The following is a 17,517-nucleotide window of genomic DNA, read 5'->3' on the forward strand; positions in this document are numbered from 1 at the left end:
GGAGTCACCTCTGGCTCGTGATATCCTCGGCAGACACTGGACAGGCGAGCAAGCACACACACACACAGAGAGGCATATACACTATGTACAGAAGAAGCATGAATTTCATACAAGAAGCATGAAGCTGGGCGAGGCGTGGCAGTCACAGGCTAGCCGTCCAGCTAATCGAGACCAAATCGATCTGGGAGTAGCACAGGCGCAACGAGACTCCAACCATAGATGAGCACACAGACCCACGAGGACACTATCCTCATCCACATTGCAGTCACCGAGCGGCCAATGAAGACGACCGGAGCGCCATCTTCTGCTGGGTCTGGGGAAGCGTCTCCTAGCCTGACGTAGCGCCTGATGAAGGAAGACAGGGGTGGAAGACACATGGTCAGTCAGCATTGAATGCAGCACTGTGAGCAAAGGGGTCCAGTGCATGACGCACCAATCAGTCAGCAGCATTGCGGTATAGCAAGCGGCAATGGCAAAGACAAAGTGGAACCAAGAATAATTGTACCTCGTACCATTCCTCTCGTCGTCTTCGCCCGCATTGCCAGATCCATCCTCTTCGTCATCGTCATCATCGTCGCCCTCATCCAGGGCACTGGCGGGGATTGCACCAGCCTCGACAGCGGCCATGAGGGCTTGGATCCTCAGAGAGTCCTTCTTTGTAGGCTGCTGTGTGATCGTACCCGACTCGCCACCATCGTCGGTTGCAAGAGGGCCATAGCCAGAAGGCCGCCCATCTCCCAGTGCAATGGGGCCGCTCTTCCTGCCAGCCCCCTTGCCTACCAGCTTGCCTGATTGCGTAGCTGCCCTGGAAGTCGAGTAAGCGATAGCTAGGAAGGTGAAGATAGCTCCAAATGCCACCGTCGTCGTCTTGGCTGGTCCGCCTCGGCCACGCGTGATGGGATTGCATGCTTCATTGTCACGGTTCATGACGGCAGAGGCAATCAGGTACGTGCAGTATGCTGCCACCATGCTTGACTGAGCCAGACCTGAGCGCGGGTTCGCCTCTTGTACAGCTGGAGAGATGCAGAGCCCTGTCAAAGCAATTGCGAAGATGAAGTTGACGGTGACGATGGACGTGTTGAGACCGCAACCTGAGCCAGTGAAGAAGACGTATAGAAGAATCGTGCCGACCAGGACCAGCACATACATGCCTCCAGTCGAGGCAATCAGTGTGAACTTCCAAAAGTTGGAGTCAGTCTCCTCCCACCTGTCAAGACACGTCTCACTCCACGAGTGAGCAAAGTCGACGAGGAGGACGAGACCAACGAGGATGAAGACGGTAGCAAGCAGGAGGGCCACCCAATTGGCCCAGAATGCAAAGAAGCCATTGGGAATGAAGAAGGTCAGGACGACAAGGGCGAACCATCCTAGAATCTTGGGTCCCCACCAGCCATTCTGAATGGATGACCTCTTGTCTCGAGTATCCTTGACGCCGATGAGGCTCATGCCAAGGATGAAGTGGAAAAGGGCTAGCGCAAATGTGATCCTGTGCACAGCAAGGACGCCGTAACAACGGTTCTTGTCGGTCTCGCAGTCCATCTTGAGCCAGTTCCATGTCCAAGACTCGAGCTTGTCCATGATATAGCGGTTGAGCGAGAGCCATGCTAATGCAGCATCAAGACAGAAGATAAGTGCAAAGCCCACACGAGTGGCAATGGAGGACTGGCAGTTGCACGCCTTGAAGAAGGCAGATGCGGCAGTGGAAGTGCAGAAGAAGGCCAAACCTGTGATGCAAGAGGTGAAGAGGCCCGAGACAAGACCTCCCGACAGGAGCGGTATAGAGAGAAGAGCGCCCATACTGGGCGATGAGCGGGGGCGTACGAATGGATCGTGTGGTGCGGACGGAAGCGTTTCTGGAGCCGATGCTTGGCTCAAGGTGTGGAGCCTGTGCGAGACGAGCGGAAAGCGCCGAGCGCCGGATTCTTCGCGGCTGCAGGAAGAATCTGCCACGCGAGTCAAGACAGGACAAAGGGTCGCATCGTATTGAGGAGAGGTGGTCTATAATAAAAGGGTTCATGATGTGGTGGTGGAGACAACAGTGTACAAGAAGAAAAAAACATTCCCTACATAACTAATCCTCCTTCTTTGTGTCTCCATTGCCTTGCTTCTTTGGCTGTGATGACTGCTTCGGCTTCTGCTGTGACTTCTTGGCCGACTGATCCTTGTCGTCCGAGCCGTCGTCTTGAATCATGTCCCTCCAGCTGTGATCACCTGCGTGAGCGTGCTCCTCGATGAGCCTATCGCCTGCCGAAGGGATAGAGGTAATGGCCGCCATGCCGACTAGCGAGGCCAGAGTCAGACCCTGGGCATACACACGGGCTTGCACCAGCTTCTGCGCAAACGACATTGGCTGCGTTTGGATGTAGGCAAAGGATCCACACAGCGAGGCGACCCAGCTGAGAGAAGAAGGGAAGGTTTGTTAAGCTAGCGTCAGTAAAGTGAATCGGCTACGGCTACCCATGCTCCGCACTCACGAGCCTGCAACTACGCTGAATTTGTTCTCCTTTGTCCATGTCAACATCTTGTCGCTGGTGGAGAGATCGTCCCACTCTTGCTCCTCATGAGTCCGAGAAGATCTTTGCAGCTTTGCTCCGGCATCAGAGTAGCCAGCTCGCTATGGAAAGGGCAAGAGAGATTGCCGGAAGGTGAGCATGTGGCGAGGGATCAGCCTCACACTTCAAGCTCGGCGCAAAAGACGGCAGCGCTCACCTCGAATGCAAGACCAGCCTTGTCGGCAGTGATGACTCCCGAAGCGACAGTGACCATGGTGACGAAGAAAGCCTTCAATGGCAGAGTGAGACCTCGGAAAGGTGCCCAGGAGCGATTGAGAACGTAGGCGGTGGGCACGGCGGCTGCGAAACCACCCCCCGCGCCTTTGAGTCCTCCAGTAAAGGCGGCGTGGTACTGAGCTTGCCTCCTGTTGGCATCTCCAGTCTCACGATGAGTTCCAAACTGTGCGGCCATGGTGAATTAGGGGGAGGGGAGTTTTACGATAGGAAGCGTGATGTGGTGTGGAGAGAAATTGGCAGGAAGAAGTCGATCAAGATTGCGCCGAGGAGCCGGTGGAGGACCCTTTGGCTGAGATGACGCAGCCGAGGCGCCCCGACTGGACCTGCGCCACGCCCAGCGCCCGCCAGGCCCCCGCTCACCTCCGCTTTGGTCGACGGTCCCGTCAGCTGCCTCGACCCCGCCTCCGCCCCTCCAGTCATCCGCTCCCCCCTCCTCACTCGTCTCCCTTGTCCCCACAATCGTACATCCTATACTAGACCTGCCTCCCTACACCTTCCGCCCATCATGCGCTTCACATCAGCTGCCCTATTTGCAGCCACCGTTTCCCTTGCTGCAACGGCCTCGCTCGCCGCCCCCTATCAATTGGTCCTGGGTCACCAGCAGGCCGAGTCCGTCTCCAGCTCTCATCGCGAGCCTGACTTTGTGGATGTTCTCGAGGCAGAGGCTGAGCGTCTCTCATCTGTTTCCATCAGCAAGGCCACCAACTCTGTCTGGCCACCGCCTCGCACACCGGATGATGGCGGCAGCGGTGGATGGGTGTGGGCTACCTGTGGCGACTCCTCGGACCCTGTACAGATCAAGTCGATCGAGGTCAGCCCAGACCCGCCTCAGGCAGGAAAGAACATGACCGTTACTGCAAAGGGCACCCTCAAGGGTAGATTGGAAGTGAGTTGTAGATGGTGACAGGCCGCACGGCTCAGCTGTAGCGAGCGGTCCCGGTGAGCACACCCATTTCAGTCTTATCTCACCCCTTTTTACTTCTCACCTTTGTCTCCCGTAGGAAGGGGCATACGCTGACGTTGTCGTCAAGCTGGGTCTCATTAAGCTACTTTCACGCAGGATCGACATCTGCGAAGAAGCAAGGGCCAACAACGTCTCTCTACAATGCCCGGTCGAAGATGGCGAGCACGAGGTGACTCACACCGTGGAGCTGCCACGAGAGATCCCGCCCGCCAAGTTCAATGTCCATCTCAATGCATTCACCGCCGAGGACGCAGACCTGATGTGCCTGGATCTCTCCATCGATTTCAGGAAGCACTGATTCGTGCAGCGTTTGTGGAAGTCTCTCGGCGCATAGCCTCGGGGGCTACGCTTGGGAGATTACGCCGTGTCCTTGCCCTCGTCTTTCAAAGCTAGATCAAATCCATCGCCTCTTCTCGATTGTACCGCACTTCTCTCACATGTTGTCTCTCCTTCACTGTCTCACTGTCTCATCTGGTAATCAAGTCTCGGCTATATTGTCATTGAGAGACTGTCACAGCAATGGCGCGGCCAGTGCTGCTGCACAGTAGCGATGGTCTCACACTCTCACTCCCAAATTACTCCTGTTCCTCACAGCATCCCTATGAACCTCTTCCTTCTTCCGCAATGTCTCGCTGTTGCCTTCCAGAATCCCCAAGACCTCTTTTGCTAGCCTCCTCTCAATCTCCCTGTCATTCCTCTTCTTGCTGGCATTGATGATGCCCACAATGGCCTTCCGCCTCATTTGCCTCGTAGTGAGAGCAGTCGGCACAGGGGTATTCTTGGCTCCCTGTTTCCTCGTTTGGATCTTGACCATTGGACTTGCCAGTTCAATGGCATGTGTAAGGGCGGGAAGAGGATCCGAGTTGAGCGCAATGGAGAGATACTTCATCATTCCCAGGACCTGGGTTGTGGCCAGGGACTTTCTGCCATCTCTCTGCAAATGATTGATGAAGGATTCGAGGATCTCGTCCGACTTGGTCGGCAAATTGGCAGGCGTGTAGCCATAGCCTCCTGGTGCTAGCGGCACCGCGGGAGTACCTGGGATCGGAGAGGAAGCAGGGCTAGATGACGAGCCTGGCAGAGGATGACTGCTACGTGATCCCGCATTTGCGTCTGCGCCGTATTGTGGTGTCCCTGCAGAGCCAGCCTGGGATCCAGAGGCAATGTCACGAAGTATATTCAGGTGATCTTCTGCCGGATTCGCTCGAAATTGGCTCGACGAGTTCGTTGGTTCATCACTCATAGGTTCTCTCTCTGATGTTGACCTGGGCGAACGATGTGCCCTCGCCGGTGATTCGGTAGACTCATGTCGTGTAAAGCGAGGAAGGGCAGTAGAAAAGGAAGCGGCAACGGCGGGAGTGGCAGCTGCGACTCTGCCAGCTGTGCGGAACGATGTGCTTGCCACCAAAGAGCGTGCGAGAGGAGCATGCATGTTGAGCCTGCGTAGAGGGAGGAAGAGCTACGTAGCTGCTCGCGATGATCCCCTTTGAACGGTACGATGATTGTCCTAGAGTGGTGGATAGGCGGAGAGGATGAGAAGAAGTTGGCTCATCGCGCGAGCTCGAGGCGGAAAGGGCTCAGATTTGACCACGATGCCCCTTCCGTGCCACCTTGCCCTCAGTCCCTTGCCATCTTAACACCAGTGGTACTCGCTGCGCCATGTCGTACTTCCTCCCCCACCTGCCTTCGGGCTGGCATGTGGATCAAGCCATCCTGGCCGAAGAAGATCGCGTCGTCGTCATCCGCTTTGGACACGACTACGATCCTGTATGCATGAAGATGGATGAGACCCTCTACGGAATCGCTGAGAAGCTCAAGAACTTCGCAGTCGTCTACCTCTGCGACATCACAGAGGTGCCAGACTTCAACAAGGTGAGAAGTGGTGCAGTATCTAAGCCGAATGAGCTTCGCTTTCGTCGCTGACCGTCCTCCCTTTGCCCCTTTCCCAGATGTACGAGCTGTACGACCCCTGTGCGGTCATGTTCTTCTACCGGAACAAGCATATCATGGTCGACCTTGGCACAGGAAACAACAACAAGATCAATTGGGCCATCGAGAACAAGCAAGAGTTGATTGATATTGTCGAGGTAGTATACAGGGGAGCATCAAAAGGTCGAGGTCTCGTAGTCAGTCCAAAGGACTACTCAACACGGCTGAAGTATTAGGGGTAAATATGTAGATAGAGGGAGCCAGAGGGTTTCCCACCGACGTGTATGCTTTGCGATTAACGACATCTGTACCAACACATCGAACTTTGTTGGTTGTTGGGGTGAGACCAAGCTCAAGCGCCCGGCGAATCCTGTCGCCTCAGAGGGAAGCTCTCTGTCGAGCTGGTGCAGCTCGAATCGCTTCCTCTACCCGATGAAAGGCCAGCCTCTCTTGCGAAGTCTTCCTCCTCCTCGCTGTCCTCAATGACGCCCGCGAGGCTCGGGGAAAATCTACGGCTCCGCGATCGCCGAGAAGAACGGCGGCGCCTCCTGGGGCATGAGGGAAAGAGCTCACAAGTGGAGAGCACGGGCGGTAGTTGACATAGAGAGCCTGATGGCGTGAACTTTGGCGGCAGGAAGGCTGGCAGATGGGGCAGATAAGGTCTTTGGTGAGATGTCAGAGACGCTGGACTACAGCCTTGGCTTTGGAAGGAGGGCAATGAAGCGCATAGAAGCCACTGTGAGGGGCAGGTGCTGGCAGGCATTGTGGTTGACGGTATTGATCTGGAGGATGGGAGCGTGACGCCAGGCTAGCTCAATTGGAGTGGTCGGTGACGGGCTGGGTGCGCAGGCGGAATTGATATTAGTGATTTGTATGGGTGGATGGTGATCAAGCTGACGATGAGCGTCTCTCGCTGCTTGGTATTTGTAGCCGTCAAGCCACTAGCCGAGAGATGCTATGAGGACGGGGCTCACACCTACCGTTGCGGAAGGCGAAGGTTGTCGTGTGGCTCGAAATCAGGGGAGTATCCCGCATGGATACAATATCATTTCCGACGATCGGCGGCGACTTCAAGGGGCGGAAGCCACGACATGTACCCCAGCCCAGTCATGCACGCGTGTCAATAGGCCTTCTCTGCAGCAAGGAAAGGCCCCGGCCTACTCATACCTGGGTCAGGTCTAGCCCTCGCATGGCTCATATCACCCCACAGAGGCCGCGCTTTGGCGTCATTGAGATCTCGTCCTCTTCAGGGTGAGGGGCTGTCCTCCGCACTGACCTCATCGATGCTGAACGACTCAATGGTCGCCGATCGCAGGGATGGAATCGTGCATGGAAGAGGGCGTCGAATGAGGTGCATGAAGCGATCGAAGCGCTACATTGCCAAGCATATTGACCGATCTTGAAGTTCGCCGTCTATCTGACGCTTCGATCACATTAGGCACCTGAAAGCGTGAATACCGTTGCGCGTGGTTCAGGGGGACAAAGCGTGCTGGCGTCTTCGAGGACGATTGCGCTCTGACGCTTCGGTCCTGATCTGATCGTCCATGACCGCAATGTTGCTCCAGAGTGTCGAGAAGCGTATGCATTGTACCCTATCATGACACACGTCTCGCAATGCTACCCTTGTCCTCATGTGTCCCTCTCACTCTCAATCTTCCTCTTGAGCCCATTGTAGAAGTCTTCGACCTCCTTCTGCCGTGCCTTGGCCTCCTCATCCATCTTCTTTTGCTCCTTTGCCGCTTCCGAGGTTCCAACGATCTTGCTGTCAGTATCGCGCTTGATCTGCTTCTGGGCAGTATGCCGGGCGGCGCGAATGGAGACTCGTGCATTCTCGCAGATGCGATTCACGTCCTTCAGCAACTGAGTACGCGTCTCGGCAGTGGGTCTGGGTGAAAAGGGCAGATGTTCAGCCAAAGACAGCCGGCTCAAGCACCTGATCACTCGCAACTCACCTGGGAATTGGAATCTTCAAGATGCCCTCATCTCCACTTCCCATGGTCTGTGGGGTAAGTCCGAGGTTGGCGAGATGAATCGCCCGTTCGACGTGCTTGACCATCTGTTGTATTGAGTTTGCAAAGTGTGAGAGGTCAAATCGCTCCAAAGACGCCTCTGCCAGCTCCTTTGTACTCACGTCCTTGTCGTAGCAGGTTACCAGCAGTGCACCGTCCCGAGTTCCAACACTGGCGAACTCTCGAAGGGGATATGTGGCATTTGGATCAGAGGGATAGGCCACCTTCACCGAGTCCAGAAGGCCTGGAAAAGAGACAGCATAGACTTCAGCTTTGTTGAGCCACAACAGCGCTGGGCCCGACGCCCGCAGGCCCCTCCTCCCGTTGCCATCACTATACTCACCTGGATCCGCCCTGCCGTGCATCCCTACCATCTGTGTAGCCGTCTCCTTGCATCTCTGGACGGCTCTTTGCATGTTAGCTGTCAAAGCCTTTTCATCGTAATTCTCTCCGGGCATGTCATTGTCCCTAGTGTTGTATTTGTAGTTTCCATCATCCTCTGCCTCTGCCTGTTCCGGTCCACCTCTCTTCGATTTTGCGCCTCGAGGCGAAGACGTCTTTGCTGCCTTTCCGCCCTTGCCCTTGGTGTTCATCACCGGCCTGTCGCTCGCAGCCTCGAAATCATGCTGTCCTGGGTCATTGATCTCTGTTGCGAAGGATGCCTTGGACTTCTTGCTCTTGTACCTCGCGAGCGAAGGCTGGCGGGCTGCACAGGAGGAAGGGGGGGAGGCGAGCGGAAGAGAGGTCCTAGCCACCGTGACAATTGAGCGATGCTGTGATGCTGATGAGACAGCCGGAAGCGCTGTGCTGAGCACCTTGTAGGATCTGTTCAGCAGAGCCATCGTAATGTTTGAGTGTTTGAGTGCTGCAGGACAGGAAGAAGGAGTTCGGAAGAAGTGGTCGGGGCTCGGCTGCGTCATGGATACGGAAAGAGAATCAAGCGGACCGGAAATAAATCATCCCTTGAGACTTCTTCCATTCGTTCCTACTCATCCCTCATCGATACAAGCCACTGAGCCATCATGATCTCTGCAAGTCACTCCATGGGAAGCGTGCTACGCTCAGTGTCATCCTCGTCGACTCGAAGACTCTTCACTACCTCGGCGGCACCTCGTCGCAGCTTCAGCCTCGTCTTCAATGCTCCCTCCACCTTCACCTCGAGGTCGCTCGCTCCCTCGGGGTCTGTCTCGACGATGACAAATCAATCGCTACGAAGCACACCGCGCCTCTTTCATTCCTCTGCGTCGGCACATCAAGAAGGGGAGGCTTCTGCTTCGCAACAGGAGATGTCATCCGGCGAGGCAGACATTCATGCTCTACTCTCGAAGCGCTTCAACCCCTCTCATCTCCAGGTGCAGGACGTTTCTGGTGGCTGTGGATCCTTCTATGCAATTGTTGTCGCTTCCAAGGAGTTCCAAGGACTGAACACCGTCAAGCAGCATAGGATGGTGAATGAGTGTTTGAAGGACATCATCGGGGGTATTCACGGGCTGCAGGTGAGTTGCGAGGCAGAGTGGCGTGGCGAAAGGAGCGGTGTGCTAACGTCTGCATTCATCTTGCCTCGTGTTTCGCTCAGCTCAAGACTGTTGCTTCGGATTGAGTCAGAAGCACTGATAGTTCGGGAAGTCGTCACTGGAGCAATTACATATATCCATTCCACAAACAGAATAAAGTGAAAGTGACCGAACGAATTGAGCACAGGATGAAAACAATGCCGTGAGGGACCCCCATGCCATGCTCCCGTTGTATCCGGCTTCCTCTCCCTTCTCTCACTACAGCCGCGGCATGAACTGCAGCGAGTTACCTCCGTCAATCACGGTAGCCGTCCCAGTGACGTGTGAGCCAGCTCGGGACGATAGGAAGACGGCAAGACCGCCGATGTCCTCCGGTGTTCCGATTCGGCCTGTCACAGGATTGAATTCACAGACGTTGAGCGTCGATGTCGTATTCTCGTTCGATCTCACTCCGCCTTATACTCACCAGTGGGCTGGATGCTCTCCAATGCCTCCTTGTTCTCGCTGAGGGCAAAGGCGGTCATGCGGCTCGGAAAGACGCCTGGGCAGATGGCATTAACTAGGATGAAGCGCTCTGCGAGAGACGTGGCTAGTGTACGTGTGAGATGGACGGATGCGGCCTTTGACGGTTGGTCTGAAGATGCGATCGATTGTGAGAGAGGCGTGCGAGTCAGCCAGGCATCATCTTTAGAGGCTCTCGTCTCTCGCTGTCCAACTCACAACTCCAAGTACCATGGCCCGGCGCAGAGAGGCCTGACTCTGCTACAGGAACAAAAGCGGCGGTCGAGGCAATATTGATCACCGAAGCGGGCTCTAGAGAAGGCAACGGAAAGTGCAGGTTGGAACGATAAGCGAGGTTCACGCCGAGATACTCGGTACTCGATGCGACTCACTAGTGTTTGACTTGTTCTTCTCCAGCAGAGGCAGCAGCCTGTAGAGGGAATATCTAGAGTCAGGTGTTTGGCACGCACAACGAGAACCACTGAAATCTGCTACTCACGCTACAGTCAGGTAGAACTGACTCTTGACGTTCAAGTGGAAAGTCTTGTCCCATCCCTTGTCCTCGGGAAAGTCGTCCATAGGTGCACCCCAGGTGAGACCCGAATTGTTGACCAGGATGTCCAACTCCGTCTCATTGTCCTTGATGTGCTTTGCTAGAGCATCGCAGCCCGCTTTGGAGCCAATGTCGGCCTGGACAGGGATGCAAGCTGGGCCGCTACCCTTGTTGGGGCTAGTGGCATTCAGCTTCTCGGCGACCTTCTTCAAGTCCTCAAGCTTTCGCGAGGCGATGTAGACTGGAAGCCAAGAGTATGCAGAGTGGTAGACAGGTTTCAGTGCTGCTCCAATCAATCACCAAGGAAGGCTTGTCTGGTGGGTGGACTTACCTTTTGCTCCGTTTTGCACAAAGGCTGCAGCCATCATCAGGCCCAATCCGGTGGCTCCTCCTGTGACAACTGCGACCTTTCCCTTTACGCTGAAGAGGTCAGTGTTGACCAATGAGGGCATGACATCTGGTGCTGCGTCTTTCGGCATGATTGCGAGTTAGCAAAGTTGTTGCAAGGACAGGGTCGTGCAGTGTTTTTGCGGGGAAGGCAAGGCGGAAGAGATACATCGACCCCGGATTCCGGGAGCGAGTGATCGTCGGCTTATGCGCCAGTTGCCGTGCCGTGCCGGTCTGTTGAGTCGCCTGCAGCCATGGCCTCCCTCCACTCAGGCGCTCACCGGCAACGACGGCAGCGACTTCACTGACACACACACTTCTTCTGGGACCGCCTCAATTGGCCTCACTCTCCTGTCTACGTCGCTCTTGACACTTCACTTCCACTCACTTCTCTCGTCGCCATGTCAAAGGGAAAGTCACTGCCCCCAGCTCTCAAGTCGATGCTGGCATCGCCCCTGTATCCAGCCAGGCCTGCAGCATTGCGCAAGGGTGCTACTATCCCAGCAGGTAGAGCAGCTGGACCTACTCCGCCAGCCCCATCGGAGAAGCTCCTAAATGTGTTCCGAAAGGTCAAGGGCGAAGCAGAGCAGAAGGGAGTAGGCTGGGGAGAGTGGCTTAGTATCGCAGTGAGTACACGTAGTCTAACATTTCGGAGCGCACTAGTGTGCTGACGCTTTCCCTGCTTATCCCCGGGCCTCTGCAGACGGCGACTATGGTCACTCTCAACTCGCCCTCCTCATTAGCAAGTCTACACCGCTTTGCCTCAGGTAATGAAGGTTCTTCAACGTCCTCTCTCAGCTTGAGTCAACGTGGGGACCGAGCCCTTCTGATGAGGGAGGTTGGACTGAAGTGCATCGGCTTCGTGGGCATTCCAAAGGTGAGCATAGACAGGGCAAGCGTACGGAGGCGCGAGGCACAATCTTTGCTAACGATAGTCAGATTGACTGTTCTTTCTCAGGTCATCAACAACCTCGCAGCTCTTCGCAAGGCCGTTGACGAAGATCAAGAGCTCTCCTCCTCTCTCACCACAGAACCACGTCGGCAAATCACCCCTTCCGAGCTCCCCTCGGTAAAGGAAGCCGCCTATTCCCTCTGGGATGACATTTATCAACCGCACTCGGACAAGCTCATCAAGATCCTCGGACACTCACACCCGGATCTACCCGTCTTCATCCTCGAGGGGGAATACGGACCGCTCTTCTCTCCACCCCACACCTTCCGGAAGGGGGAGAGCGAGCCAGCGTGGGAGGTGGGGAGACTCAGGACGTCACTCGTAGCTATTGCCGCCCTTCGAGCTCAAGGCGGGGTTGGTCCGCAAGTCACATCGCACGTATGGGGTCTGATGAAGGCCGAGACATCGATTCAGCAAGGAGCTGAAAACGAAAAGGGGCTAAGGTGGATCACCTCGGAGGAAGGAGCACTGTGGACGGTAGAAGCCGTCAATGCACTAAGCGAGGTGGTCGAGGGGGCAGAGGAGATCCAGTTGGGGTCGAGCGAGAGCAAGAGGGATAGCAAATTGTAGATGACCTCCAGATACGTAGTGGTATGCAGCATGTATTGACATCGGGTTGCTGCCGTGGCTTAACCGTCGTGCAAGCAGCCGAAGCTCTACAAATTTACAGAAGCCCAGGAATGACAGCTTTCCTTTCCTTGGGGTACTTTCCGCCTTTGCCATCTCCCTCGACGCCAAACTTCTTCTGGTACCAGTCGTGACCGCTGACGGCGCGAGCGATCATCGGAGGGATCTCCATGAATAGGAACAGCGCTGGAGGCGAGGTAAGGAAGATGAGTACGCGGGCAAAAGTAAGCAGTGGAGGGAAGGGTAGAGAGATGGGCATGATTTCGCCTGGGTAAAGAGGGAAGCGGTCCCGCAATTGTTGTGTGCAGTAGGGAGAGATTGGTGTGAGGGAGTAAGCAGCAATGGCAAATGAGAACCATTCGAGCCCTGGTGAGTTGGCAAAGGAGAGTGGTCTGACATGTCAGGAGCAGGACAAGGGATAGACCACGGATTGACTTGAGCGGCGAAAACTCACATTCGCTAAGGTAATTAGGATAGCTGACAAACTTATAGAGGCCCCCTTTCGGGATACCGTACTTGGGAGACGGCGACTTAGAGTCGGCTGCCTCGTCCTTCTCTGCGTCCTCTCTCATCACCTTTGTCACCCTGTCTGCCTTGGGACGCCTAAGGTCAAGTAGGATCTCGTCGTGGTAGACATTCGAGGCGAAGCCAATGGCCCATCCTGCCACGCCGAGCAGGAAAAGGGGATGCGTCAGGACAGTAGACGAGTCCTGAGGCAGCAGTCCGGGAGCGGAAATGGTAGGAGGACGATTGCCAAGCCGAGAGGCAATTGACTTGAATTTCTGTGTAGCCCTGGTCTTCCTGCTCAAATCCAGAGCGGCGGAGGGGATCAAGAGAGCTGGGCTCCTTCCGCCGAGCCAGCTTCCCATGAGGAAACCATTGACGAGGTTGACTAAGACGGCAGCGATGGGTACGCTTAGATGCATGGGCGATCGACGCGGTGCTCTCAGAGGATTCAATACCGCCCGATTGAAGTAGTGAATGACGAACAGCGTCGCTAGTAGCTTGTTCGCGACGGGGATCTCGGACAGACGCGACAGGCTCGGAGACACTAGACTCTTGGCGACTACCACCAGGGTACTGCCGCTACTTTCATCCGACTCCACGGAGTCGAGAGGCTGAGAGAGAAAGGAGACGAGAAATGTGACCGGCGATACGATCTCCATGAGGAACCAGCCCAGGTTGCCATTGACATTGAAGCGGGACGGCGCCGAGAATCGGCCAAAGGGAGCTTGGACTGCGTTGAGGAAAGGAAGCGCAAGAGGCGTGCTCAGGAAGGCGAGCTGGCAGAGCTTGTAGACATCTTCCCCGTTCTGGGGCCACAGAGTTGTGGGCCTTGGAAAGAGCTGTACCAAGAGTGAAAGGACTGCCATCGTGTGAGGTGCAATTGGTGAGGTAGCAAGGTCGGCCTCTAGGAGTAGCTGGCCAGAAGAAGGTGTCAAGCGAGGGCCAAGCCAACGGACGGCTGAAGACGCGAGCGGAACGGAAGTGGCAGCCAATGTGGAGATGGCGACTCAGAAATCTGATCTCGGCAACTTGTGACCGCCTTCCGCAATCACTAGAATATACTCCCTTAGTCATTCGCTCGAGTCAGCCAAGCAAGCAGATACCCACAGATATGCTTTCCCCTCCGATCAACTTTCCCAAATGGCTTGAAGAGAACAGGCATCTGCTCAAGCCGCCCGTCGGCAACTACTGCCTCTTCAAGACGGAAGACTATACAGTCATGGTGGTTGGTGGCCCAAATGCTCGCAGTGACTACCACTATCAGGTAAGTCTTGAAGCAAGCCATGGTGAAAGACGCGAAGCGACGTAGGCACATCATTGCAAGATTGTCCGTGATACTGTGCCGCCATTCATGATAGCGGCAGGCAATCTGACTCTTCGTTATCCTCGCCTTCCATCAGCCTACCGAGGAGTTCTTCTACCAGGTGCAAGGAGCCATGGTCCTCAAGGTCATCGATGATGGAAAGTTGAGGGATATTGTCATCGGAGAGGGCGAGATGTTCATGCTGCCTGCGAACACTCCTCACTCACCCTGTCGCTTCGAGAACACCATCGGGCTCGTCGTGGAGAGGACTAGACCAGAGGGTGGCGAGGGTGAGTTCCGTGGGACCCCATCCATTGGCGCCCTTGTTACATACTGAACGAAGACTTTGCTTGACCTCCCTCCCTGTGCAGATGCGATGCGATGGTATTGCCCCAATTTTGCAGCCCACTCAAATGGTCCCAAGCTAATCAGGGAGGTGCGCTTCGAGTGCCACGACCTGGGCACCCAACTGAAGCCGATCATTCAGGGATGGGTGGAAGACGAGTCAGTTCGGAAATGCGCTGGAGAGGGAGGGTGTGGCCAAGTCGCTGGGCCAAGAGATGTTCCAGGAGGTCTGACGAATCCCAACACGCAGCCGGCTCAGGGCTAGGCGAAGCACTGTGATGAAAATGGGAATGAAATGTGATACCAATACATTATCTGCGAGATGCTGCACAGATGACATCTGAAAACGTGAATCCTTCGTCTCTTGAGCCCTGCCTTTGATCTGCTTCCCTATCATCTGTCAGCCCACCTCTGCCCTCGTACGTCCTGTACTTCTGACCATCTGGCTGCGCTTTCCCTTCTGGCAGCTTCCTCCCACACATCGAGGTCCAGGCTGTGGCAAGGTCGCAGTATCGTGGCTCTCAACACAAGACCTGGCATTGGAGCTACCTGCCAAGTGGCTGGGATCTTGGGCAAAGGAAATTTGAGCGATGTAGGCAAGGCATCCTAATGTGCGATGTAGAAGAAGAGTAGAGACAAAGTCAGTCCACCGGCTCCATCGAGCGGTTTTGCCCCGTCTCCCAAAATGCCGTGCTTACCTGTGATGGCTCAAGGTCTCCCATGACCATCACCTTGGTCTTGAGTTCAAAGGTCGTTGGCGCGATCAGGCCAAAGTCCACGAGAAGAGTCGTCTTACGATGAGAGATCAGGCCCAGCTGCGAGGCTGTATCATATGCTAGCGTCCTGTAATGGCGAGGTAGAGATTTGCAAGTCAGCAGTCATTCGAGCTGTCACGCCGTGGGTAGATGTCTTTGCAGCTCACACGCCGGCAGTGCGGATCTTGCATCCTACGTGGCCCGGGAGGAGATCCGCAAGAGGGATGATGGCCGCTGGAGTCGGCCTGGCAGAGCTCTGCATGATCGCTTGCGAGTTCCACGACAGTAGGACCCTTCTCTGCCGACGATGTATTCAGCTCATCGGTGTTACTACCGCCATGCTCGGGCTGATCGGGATTTGGTAGGAATAGGGAAGAGGCAGAAGGGCGTATGTGTGCGGAAGCGCAGCGTGGAGGTGTTGGACTCGCTGCACCTCTTCCCGCACACCTGCCTTCCATACTTCCGTCCAGAACCTCACAACGAGCTGACGAGGCATCTGGTCCCTTCATCTACTGCACCGTCTTGATCATCGCTGCTCGGCAGCGGGCGATCATTCGATATGGCGACCGCTCTGGCCCACTTGTCTTCGCAAAGCGCCGAGCTGCCGGGGTTCCTTAAGCTGCGTAGTACTCCCGCGGCTCACCAGACTGCTGCCGGCAAGTCAATCGAGACATCATCGGATGCACAGTCTGCTAAGAAAGAAGATGCTATCTCGCTTCCCACTACCAAGTCTGCGGCTTCCCCCTCATCCCCTGCTCTCCTGGTTCCACCATTGAACTTTCAAAATGTCACCTTCGGCATTTCCCGCTCCGGGCATCCAAATGAACGCAATTACGAGTTCCTGCGTCGGCTCAGGCTCAAGACGATCATGTACGTCGCTACAGACGACTATCGGTCAAAGATCTCAAGCTTTGCTGCAGAAGAGGGTATCAAGGTGCTGCACTTCCGGATCAGCGTAAACAAGGAACCGTTTGGCGAGAGTGAGTGAGCTGTTCACGGGAGACTCGAATTAGCAAAGGGAAGGGCTCGTAGCGGCCGAAGCGAGCTATAGGCTGACCTCACTTCTTTCTCTTCCTTGTTTTCGCCTTTTGCAGTGGAGTCAGACATCGTTGCCGAAGCATTGTCTCAGGCATTAGACAAGCGCAATTACCCCTTGCTGATTCACTGCAACAAGGGCAAAGCCAGGGTAGGCGTCATCACTGGTCTCATCCGCCGGTTGCAGGGCTGGAGTCATACCAGCATCTTCGAAGAGTATGCAAGGTTCGCAGGCACAAAGGCTGTAGATGAGGAGGTGAGTGATGGGACCAGAAGAGCCTTCGTGGCGCAAGGCAAGGGTCACTGACGAGGACAATCCCCGATACATTTCCCGTGTGACGATACAGTTCATCGAAGTCTTCGACCTGTCGTCGGTACGCATTGACCCAGAACACAAGCCTGATTGGCTATGAGAAGGACCCCTTTCTTTGTGTCACTGTTCTTGCCTTTTTGTAAAATACATGTACATTTTGCGACTGCGACACAGCACAGTGATCTGGAAAACACTAGATCAGCGCCTTTGCTGGGATCAGAACGCCATTGAGTGCCCAGTCTCTGCCCAGCAGCGCTGCCGTCGGGCGCCTCGCTCCCGCTCAGACCCGGTATCTCAGTGCAGCGTCTGCCTCCTCTGGTCAGCCAGCACCCTCAGAGAGCCTTGCTGGTAGGCCTGCCTCCACCTTGCCTCCTCGACGGGCGAGAGACTGGCGTCTGAACGGATAACCGATCCTATCGAGAGGAAGAAGCTGCAGACGAGGAATTTTAGAATGGCAGAGTCAGAATCCTCTGCTTTCTTCGAAGAAGAAGAAGAAGTCAGAAGCCGCCTCTGCCCCGCGAACTCACGCAAATGTCGCAGCACTAGTACCCATGAATTGGCTCATGGTGGCCAGCGCTCCCTTGGGTCCCGGTCCTGCCCTCAGAATCTGGAATGCGCCACCGATGAACCCAATAGACAGTCCTACCCCTGCTCCCATCATTGCTCCCATTTGAACTGCATACAGGGGAATTGAAAGCAAAGGTCATGTGAGCCTTTGAGAGGAAAGTGGCGTTCTAGTAGAGATGCTTGGTACTCACGCTTCTGCCATACGGAGGGGGCCTGCGGGATCATCTGGCCCTGACCAGGAGCCTGATGGACTTGCATTGGTGGCATAGCTGGCATGGCTGCTAGATGTCTCGAGGAAGCTGGACAGATGAATGCTACGGAAGTGCTGTGAGGTAGGAAGAAGGTCAGGAGCCCCGGTGACCGGGAAGGAGTCGAGGTGACTTTCGGCGGAAGCCGAGAAGCGCGCAGCTCGGACCAAGTCCAACACTTTGGCAGGGATATCGATGCCACTCCTTCCTGTCCTCCTT

The 17,517-nt window shown here is 55.4% G+C and overlaps 15 protein-coding genes across 15 annotated transcripts; 6 read left to right on the plus strand and 9 right to left on the minus strand.

The window, feature by feature from the left end:
- Positions 1 to 161: 161 nt before the first annotated feature.
- BCV69DRAFT_285987 (TMS membrane protein/tumor differentially expressed protein) lies at positions 162 to 1,797 on the minus strand (the record flags this gene model as incomplete). Its single annotated transcript, XM_025493508.1, has 2 exons — positions 162 to 345; positions 434 to 1,797. The coding sequence occupies 2 exons, from the start codon at positions 1,795 to 1,797 to the stop codon at positions 162 to 164; spliced, it is 1,548 nt and encodes a 515-aa protein (XP_025350975.1).
- Positions 1,798 to 1,952: 155 nt separating this feature from the next.
- Positions 1,953 to 3,003, minus strand: BCV69DRAFT_279733 (hypothetical protein). Its single transcript, XM_025491354.1, has 3 exons — positions 2,710 to 3,003; positions 2,475 to 2,614; positions 1,953 to 2,396 (listed from the first exon to the last, which is right to left on the minus strand). The coding sequence occupies exons 1-3, from the start codon at positions 2,962 to 2,964 to the stop codon at positions 2,072 to 2,074; spliced, it is 720 nt and encodes a 239-aa protein (XP_025350976.1). The 5' UTR covers positions 2,965 to 3,003; the 3' UTR covers positions 1,953 to 2,071.
- A 537-nt stretch (positions 3,004 to 3,540) lies between these two features.
- Positions 3,541 to 4,039, plus strand: BCV69DRAFT_233971 (hypothetical protein; the record flags this gene model as incomplete). The annotated part of the gene is made up of 2 exons (XM_025489875.1): positions 3,541 to 3,675; positions 3,791 to 4,039. Coding segments are annotated over 2 exons (384 nt in total), but the record flags the coding sequence as incomplete, so codon positions are not given.
- Positions 4,040 to 4,309: 270 nt separating this feature from the next.
- On the minus strand, positions 4,310 to 4,825 carry BCV69DRAFT_238092 (ribosomal protein S7; the record flags this gene model as incomplete). The annotated part of the gene is made up of 1 exon (XM_025489953.1): positions 4,310 to 4,825. A coding segment is annotated over one exon (516 nt), but the record flags the coding sequence as incomplete, so codon positions are not given.
- A 587-nt stretch (positions 4,826 to 5,412) lies between these two features.
- BCV69DRAFT_296132 (4A/4B type thioredoxin-like protein) lies at positions 5,413 to 5,918 on the plus strand (the record flags this gene model as incomplete). The annotated part of the gene is made up of 2 exons (XM_025493971.1): positions 5,413 to 5,625; positions 5,703 to 5,918. The coding sequence occupies 2 exons, from the start codon at positions 5,413 to 5,415 to the stop codon at positions 5,916 to 5,918; spliced, it is 429 nt and encodes a 142-aa protein (XP_025350979.1).
- BCV69DRAFT_11018 (hypothetical protein) lies at positions 5,856 to 6,542 on the minus strand. Its single transcript, XM_025489072.1, has one exon. It carries the CDS (start codon positions 6,443 to 6,445, stop codon positions 6,035 to 6,037), a length of 411 nt encoding a protein of 136 aa, XP_025350980.1. The 5' UTR covers positions 6,446 to 6,542; the 3' UTR covers positions 5,856 to 6,034.
- A 769-nt stretch (positions 6,543 to 7,311) lies between these two features.
- Positions 7,312 to 8,216, minus strand: BCV69DRAFT_265113 (ribosome recycling factor; the record flags this gene model as incomplete). Its single annotated transcript, XM_025490774.1, has 4 exons — positions 8,035 to 8,216; positions 7,814 to 7,935; positions 7,635 to 7,738; positions 7,312 to 7,567 (listed from the first exon to the last, which is right to left on the minus strand). The coding sequence occupies exons 1-4, from the start codon at positions 8,147 to 8,149 to the stop codon at positions 7,312 to 7,314; spliced, it is 597 nt and encodes a 198-aa protein (XP_025350981.1). The 5' UTR covers positions 8,150 to 8,216.
- A 445-nt stretch (positions 8,217 to 8,661) lies between these two features.
- On the plus strand, positions 8,662 to 9,775 carry BCV69DRAFT_254540 (bola-like protein). The gene is made up of 2 exons (XM_025490558.1): positions 8,662 to 9,187; positions 9,268 to 9,775. The coding sequence occupies exons 1-2, from the start codon at positions 8,714 to 8,716 to the stop codon at positions 9,289 to 9,291; spliced, it is 498 nt and encodes a 165-aa protein (XP_025350982.1). The 5' UTR covers positions 8,662 to 8,713; the 3' UTR covers positions 9,292 to 9,775.
- BCV69DRAFT_279737 (NAD(P)-binding protein) lies at positions 9,318 to 10,769 on the minus strand. Its single transcript, XM_025491355.1, has 6 exons — positions 10,591 to 10,769; positions 10,206 to 10,500; positions 10,099 to 10,136; positions 9,926 to 10,018; positions 9,672 to 9,839; positions 9,318 to 9,594 (listed from the first exon to the last, which is right to left on the minus strand). Exons 1-6 carry the CDS (start codon positions 10,736 to 10,738, stop codon positions 9,464 to 9,466), a joined length of 873 nt encoding a protein of 290 aa, XP_025350983.1. The 5' UTR covers positions 10,739 to 10,769; the 3' UTR covers positions 9,318 to 9,463.
- A 181-nt stretch (positions 10,770 to 10,950) lies between these two features.
- Positions 10,951 to 12,354, plus strand: BCV69DRAFT_279738 (hypothetical protein). The gene is made up of 3 exons (XM_025491356.1): positions 10,951 to 11,272; positions 11,350 to 11,523; positions 11,605 to 12,354. Exons 1-3 carry the CDS (start codon positions 11,048 to 11,050, stop codon positions 12,166 to 12,168), a joined length of 963 nt encoding a protein of 320 aa, XP_025350984.1. The 5' UTR covers positions 10,951 to 11,047; the 3' UTR covers positions 12,169 to 12,354.
- BCV69DRAFT_265127 (hypothetical protein) lies at positions 12,263 to 13,991 on the minus strand (the record flags this gene model as incomplete). Its single annotated transcript, XM_025490775.1, has 2 exons — positions 12,680 to 13,991; positions 12,263 to 12,591 (listed from the first exon to the last, which is right to left on the minus strand). Exons 1-2 carry the CDS (start codon positions 13,596 to 13,598, stop codon positions 12,263 to 12,265), a joined length of 1,248 nt encoding a protein of 415 aa, XP_025350985.1. The 5' UTR covers positions 13,599 to 13,991.
- Positions 13,856 to 14,603, plus strand: BCV69DRAFT_241734 (3-hydroxyanthranilic acid dioxygenase; the record flags this gene model as incomplete). The annotated part of the gene is made up of 3 exons (XM_025490019.1): positions 13,856 to 13,996; positions 14,133 to 14,325; positions 14,407 to 14,603. Coding segments are annotated over 3 exons (531 nt in total), but the record flags the coding sequence as incomplete, so codon positions are not given.
- Positions 14,604 to 14,645: 42 nt separating this feature from the next.
- Positions 14,646 to 15,480, minus strand: BCV69DRAFT_309692 (hypothetical protein). Its single transcript, XM_025494734.1, has 3 exons — positions 15,303 to 15,480; positions 15,079 to 15,223; positions 14,646 to 14,986 (listed from the first exon to the last, which is right to left on the minus strand). Exons 1-3 carry the CDS (start codon positions 15,395 to 15,397, stop codon positions 14,774 to 14,776), a joined length of 453 nt encoding a protein of 150 aa, XP_025350987.1. The 5' UTR covers positions 15,398 to 15,480; the 3' UTR covers positions 14,646 to 14,773.
- Positions 15,481 to 15,603: 123 nt separating this feature from the next.
- Positions 15,604 to 16,658, plus strand: BCV69DRAFT_279740 (hypothetical protein). Its single transcript, XM_025491357.1, has 3 exons — positions 15,604 to 16,115; positions 16,230 to 16,426; positions 16,518 to 16,658. Exons 1-3 carry the CDS (start codon positions 15,695 to 15,697, stop codon positions 16,581 to 16,583), a joined length of 684 nt encoding a protein of 227 aa, XP_025350988.1. The 5' UTR covers positions 15,604 to 15,694; the 3' UTR covers positions 16,584 to 16,658.
- On the minus strand, positions 16,560 to 17,507 carry BCV69DRAFT_279741 (hypothetical protein). The gene is made up of 3 exons (XM_025491358.1): positions 17,242 to 17,507; positions 17,011 to 17,158; positions 16,560 to 16,913 (listed from the first exon to the last, which is right to left on the minus strand). The coding sequence occupies exons 1-3, from the start codon at positions 17,324 to 17,326 to the stop codon at positions 16,778 to 16,780; spliced, it is 369 nt and encodes a 122-aa protein (XP_025350989.1). The 5' UTR covers positions 17,327 to 17,507; the 3' UTR covers positions 16,560 to 16,777.
- Positions 17,508 to 17,517: the final 10 nt, after the last annotated feature.

The sequence above is a fragment of the Pseudomicrostroma glucosiphilum genome, assembly GCF_003144135.1.
Source record: "Pseudomicrostroma glucosiphilum strain MCA 4718 unplaced genomic scaffold BCV69scaffold_1, whole genome shotgun sequence".
NCBI lineage: Eukaryota > Fungi > Basidiomycota > Exobasidiomycetes > Microstromatales > Microstromataceae > Microstroma > Microstroma glucosiphilum.

Bases quoted from the DNA above. Each gene is read 5' to 3' on its own strand.
- BCV69DRAFT_254540 (XM_025490558.1), top strand. From the start codon at position 8,714: ATGATCTCTGCAAGTCACTCCATGGGAAGCGTGCTACGCTCAGTGTCA. The intron at 9,188-9,267 runs GTGAGTTGCGAG...TGTTTCGCTCAG, and splicing joins GGGGTATTCACGGGCTGCAG to CTCAAGACTGTTGCTTCGGA.
- BCV69DRAFT_279733 (XM_025491354.1), bottom strand. From the start codon at position 2,964: ATGGCCGCACAGTTTGGAACTCATCGTGAGACTGGAGATGCCAACAGG. The intron at 2,615-2,709 runs GTGAGCGCTGCC...CCCTTTCCATAG, and splicing joins AGGCTGGTCTTGCATTCGAG to CGAGCTGGCTACTCTGATGC. The intron at 2,397-2,474 runs GTGAGTGCGGAG...TTCTTCTCTCAG, and splicing joins TTCAGCGTAGTTGCAGGCTC to CTGGGTCGCCTCGCTGTGTG.
- BCV69DRAFT_279737 (XM_025491355.1), bottom strand. From the start codon at position 10,738: ATGCCGAAAGACGCAGCACCAGATGTCATGCCCTCATTGGTCAACACT. The intron at 10,501-10,590 runs GTAAGTCCACCC...CTTGGCTTCCAG, and splicing joins TGTGCAAAACGGAGCAAAAG to TCTACATCGCCTCGCGAAAG. The intron at 9,595-9,671 runs GTGAGTATAAGG...ATCCTGTGACAG, and splicing joins GGAGAGCATCCAGCCCACTG to GCCGAATCGGAACACCGGAG.
- BCV69DRAFT_279738 (XM_025491356.1), top strand. From the start codon at position 11,048: ATGTCAAAGGGAAAGTCACTGCCCCCAGCTCTCAAGTCGATGCTGGCA. The intron at 11,273-11,349 runs GTGAGTACACGT...GGGCCTCTGCAG, and splicing joins GAGAGTGGCTTAGTATCGCA to ACGGCGACTATGGTCACTCT. The intron at 11,524-11,604 runs GTGAGCATAGAC...GTTCTTTCTCAG, and splicing joins GCTTCGTGGGCATTCCAAAG to GTCATCAACAACCTCGCAGC.
- BCV69DRAFT_279741 (XM_025491358.1), bottom strand. From the start codon at position 17,326: ATGCCAGCTATGCCACCAATGCAAGTCCATCAGGCTCCTGGTCAGGGC. The intron at 17,159-17,241 runs GTGAGTACCAAG...CCCTGTATGCAG, and splicing joins CCCCTCCGTATGGCAGAAGC to TTCAAATGGGAGCAATGATG. The intron at 16,914-17,010 runs GTGAGTTCGCGG...CCTCGTCTGCAG, and splicing joins ACTAGTGCTGCGACATTTGC to CTTCTTCCTCTCGATAGGAT.
- BCV69DRAFT_279740 (XM_025491357.1), top strand. From the start codon at position 15,695: ATGGCGACCGCTCTGGCCCACTTGTCTTCGCAAAGCGCCGAGCTGCCG. The intron at 16,116-16,229 runs GTGAGTGAGCTG...CGCCTTTTGCAG, and splicing joins CAAGGAACCGTTTGGCGAGA to TGGAGTCAGACATCGTTGCC. The intron at 16,427-16,517 runs GTGAGTGATGGG...GTGACGATACAG, and splicing joins CAAAGGCTGTAGATGAGGAG to TTCATCGAAGTCTTCGACCT.
- BCV69DRAFT_11018 (XM_025489072.1), bottom strand. From the start codon at position 6,445: ATGCCTGCCAGCACCTGCCCCTCACAGTGGCTTCTATGCGCTTCATTG.
- BCV69DRAFT_309692 (XM_025494734.1), bottom strand. From the start codon at position 15,397: ATGCAGAGCTCTGCCAGGCCGACTCCAGCGGCCATCATCCCTCTTGCG. The intron at 15,224-15,302 runs GTGAGCTGCAAA...TCGCCATTACAG, and splicing joins AAGATCCGCACTGCCGGCGT to GACGCTAGCATATGATACAG. The intron at 14,987-15,078 runs GTAAGCACGGCA...ATCGCACATTAG, and splicing joins GAGACCTTGAGCCATCACAG to GATGCCTTGCCTACATCGCT.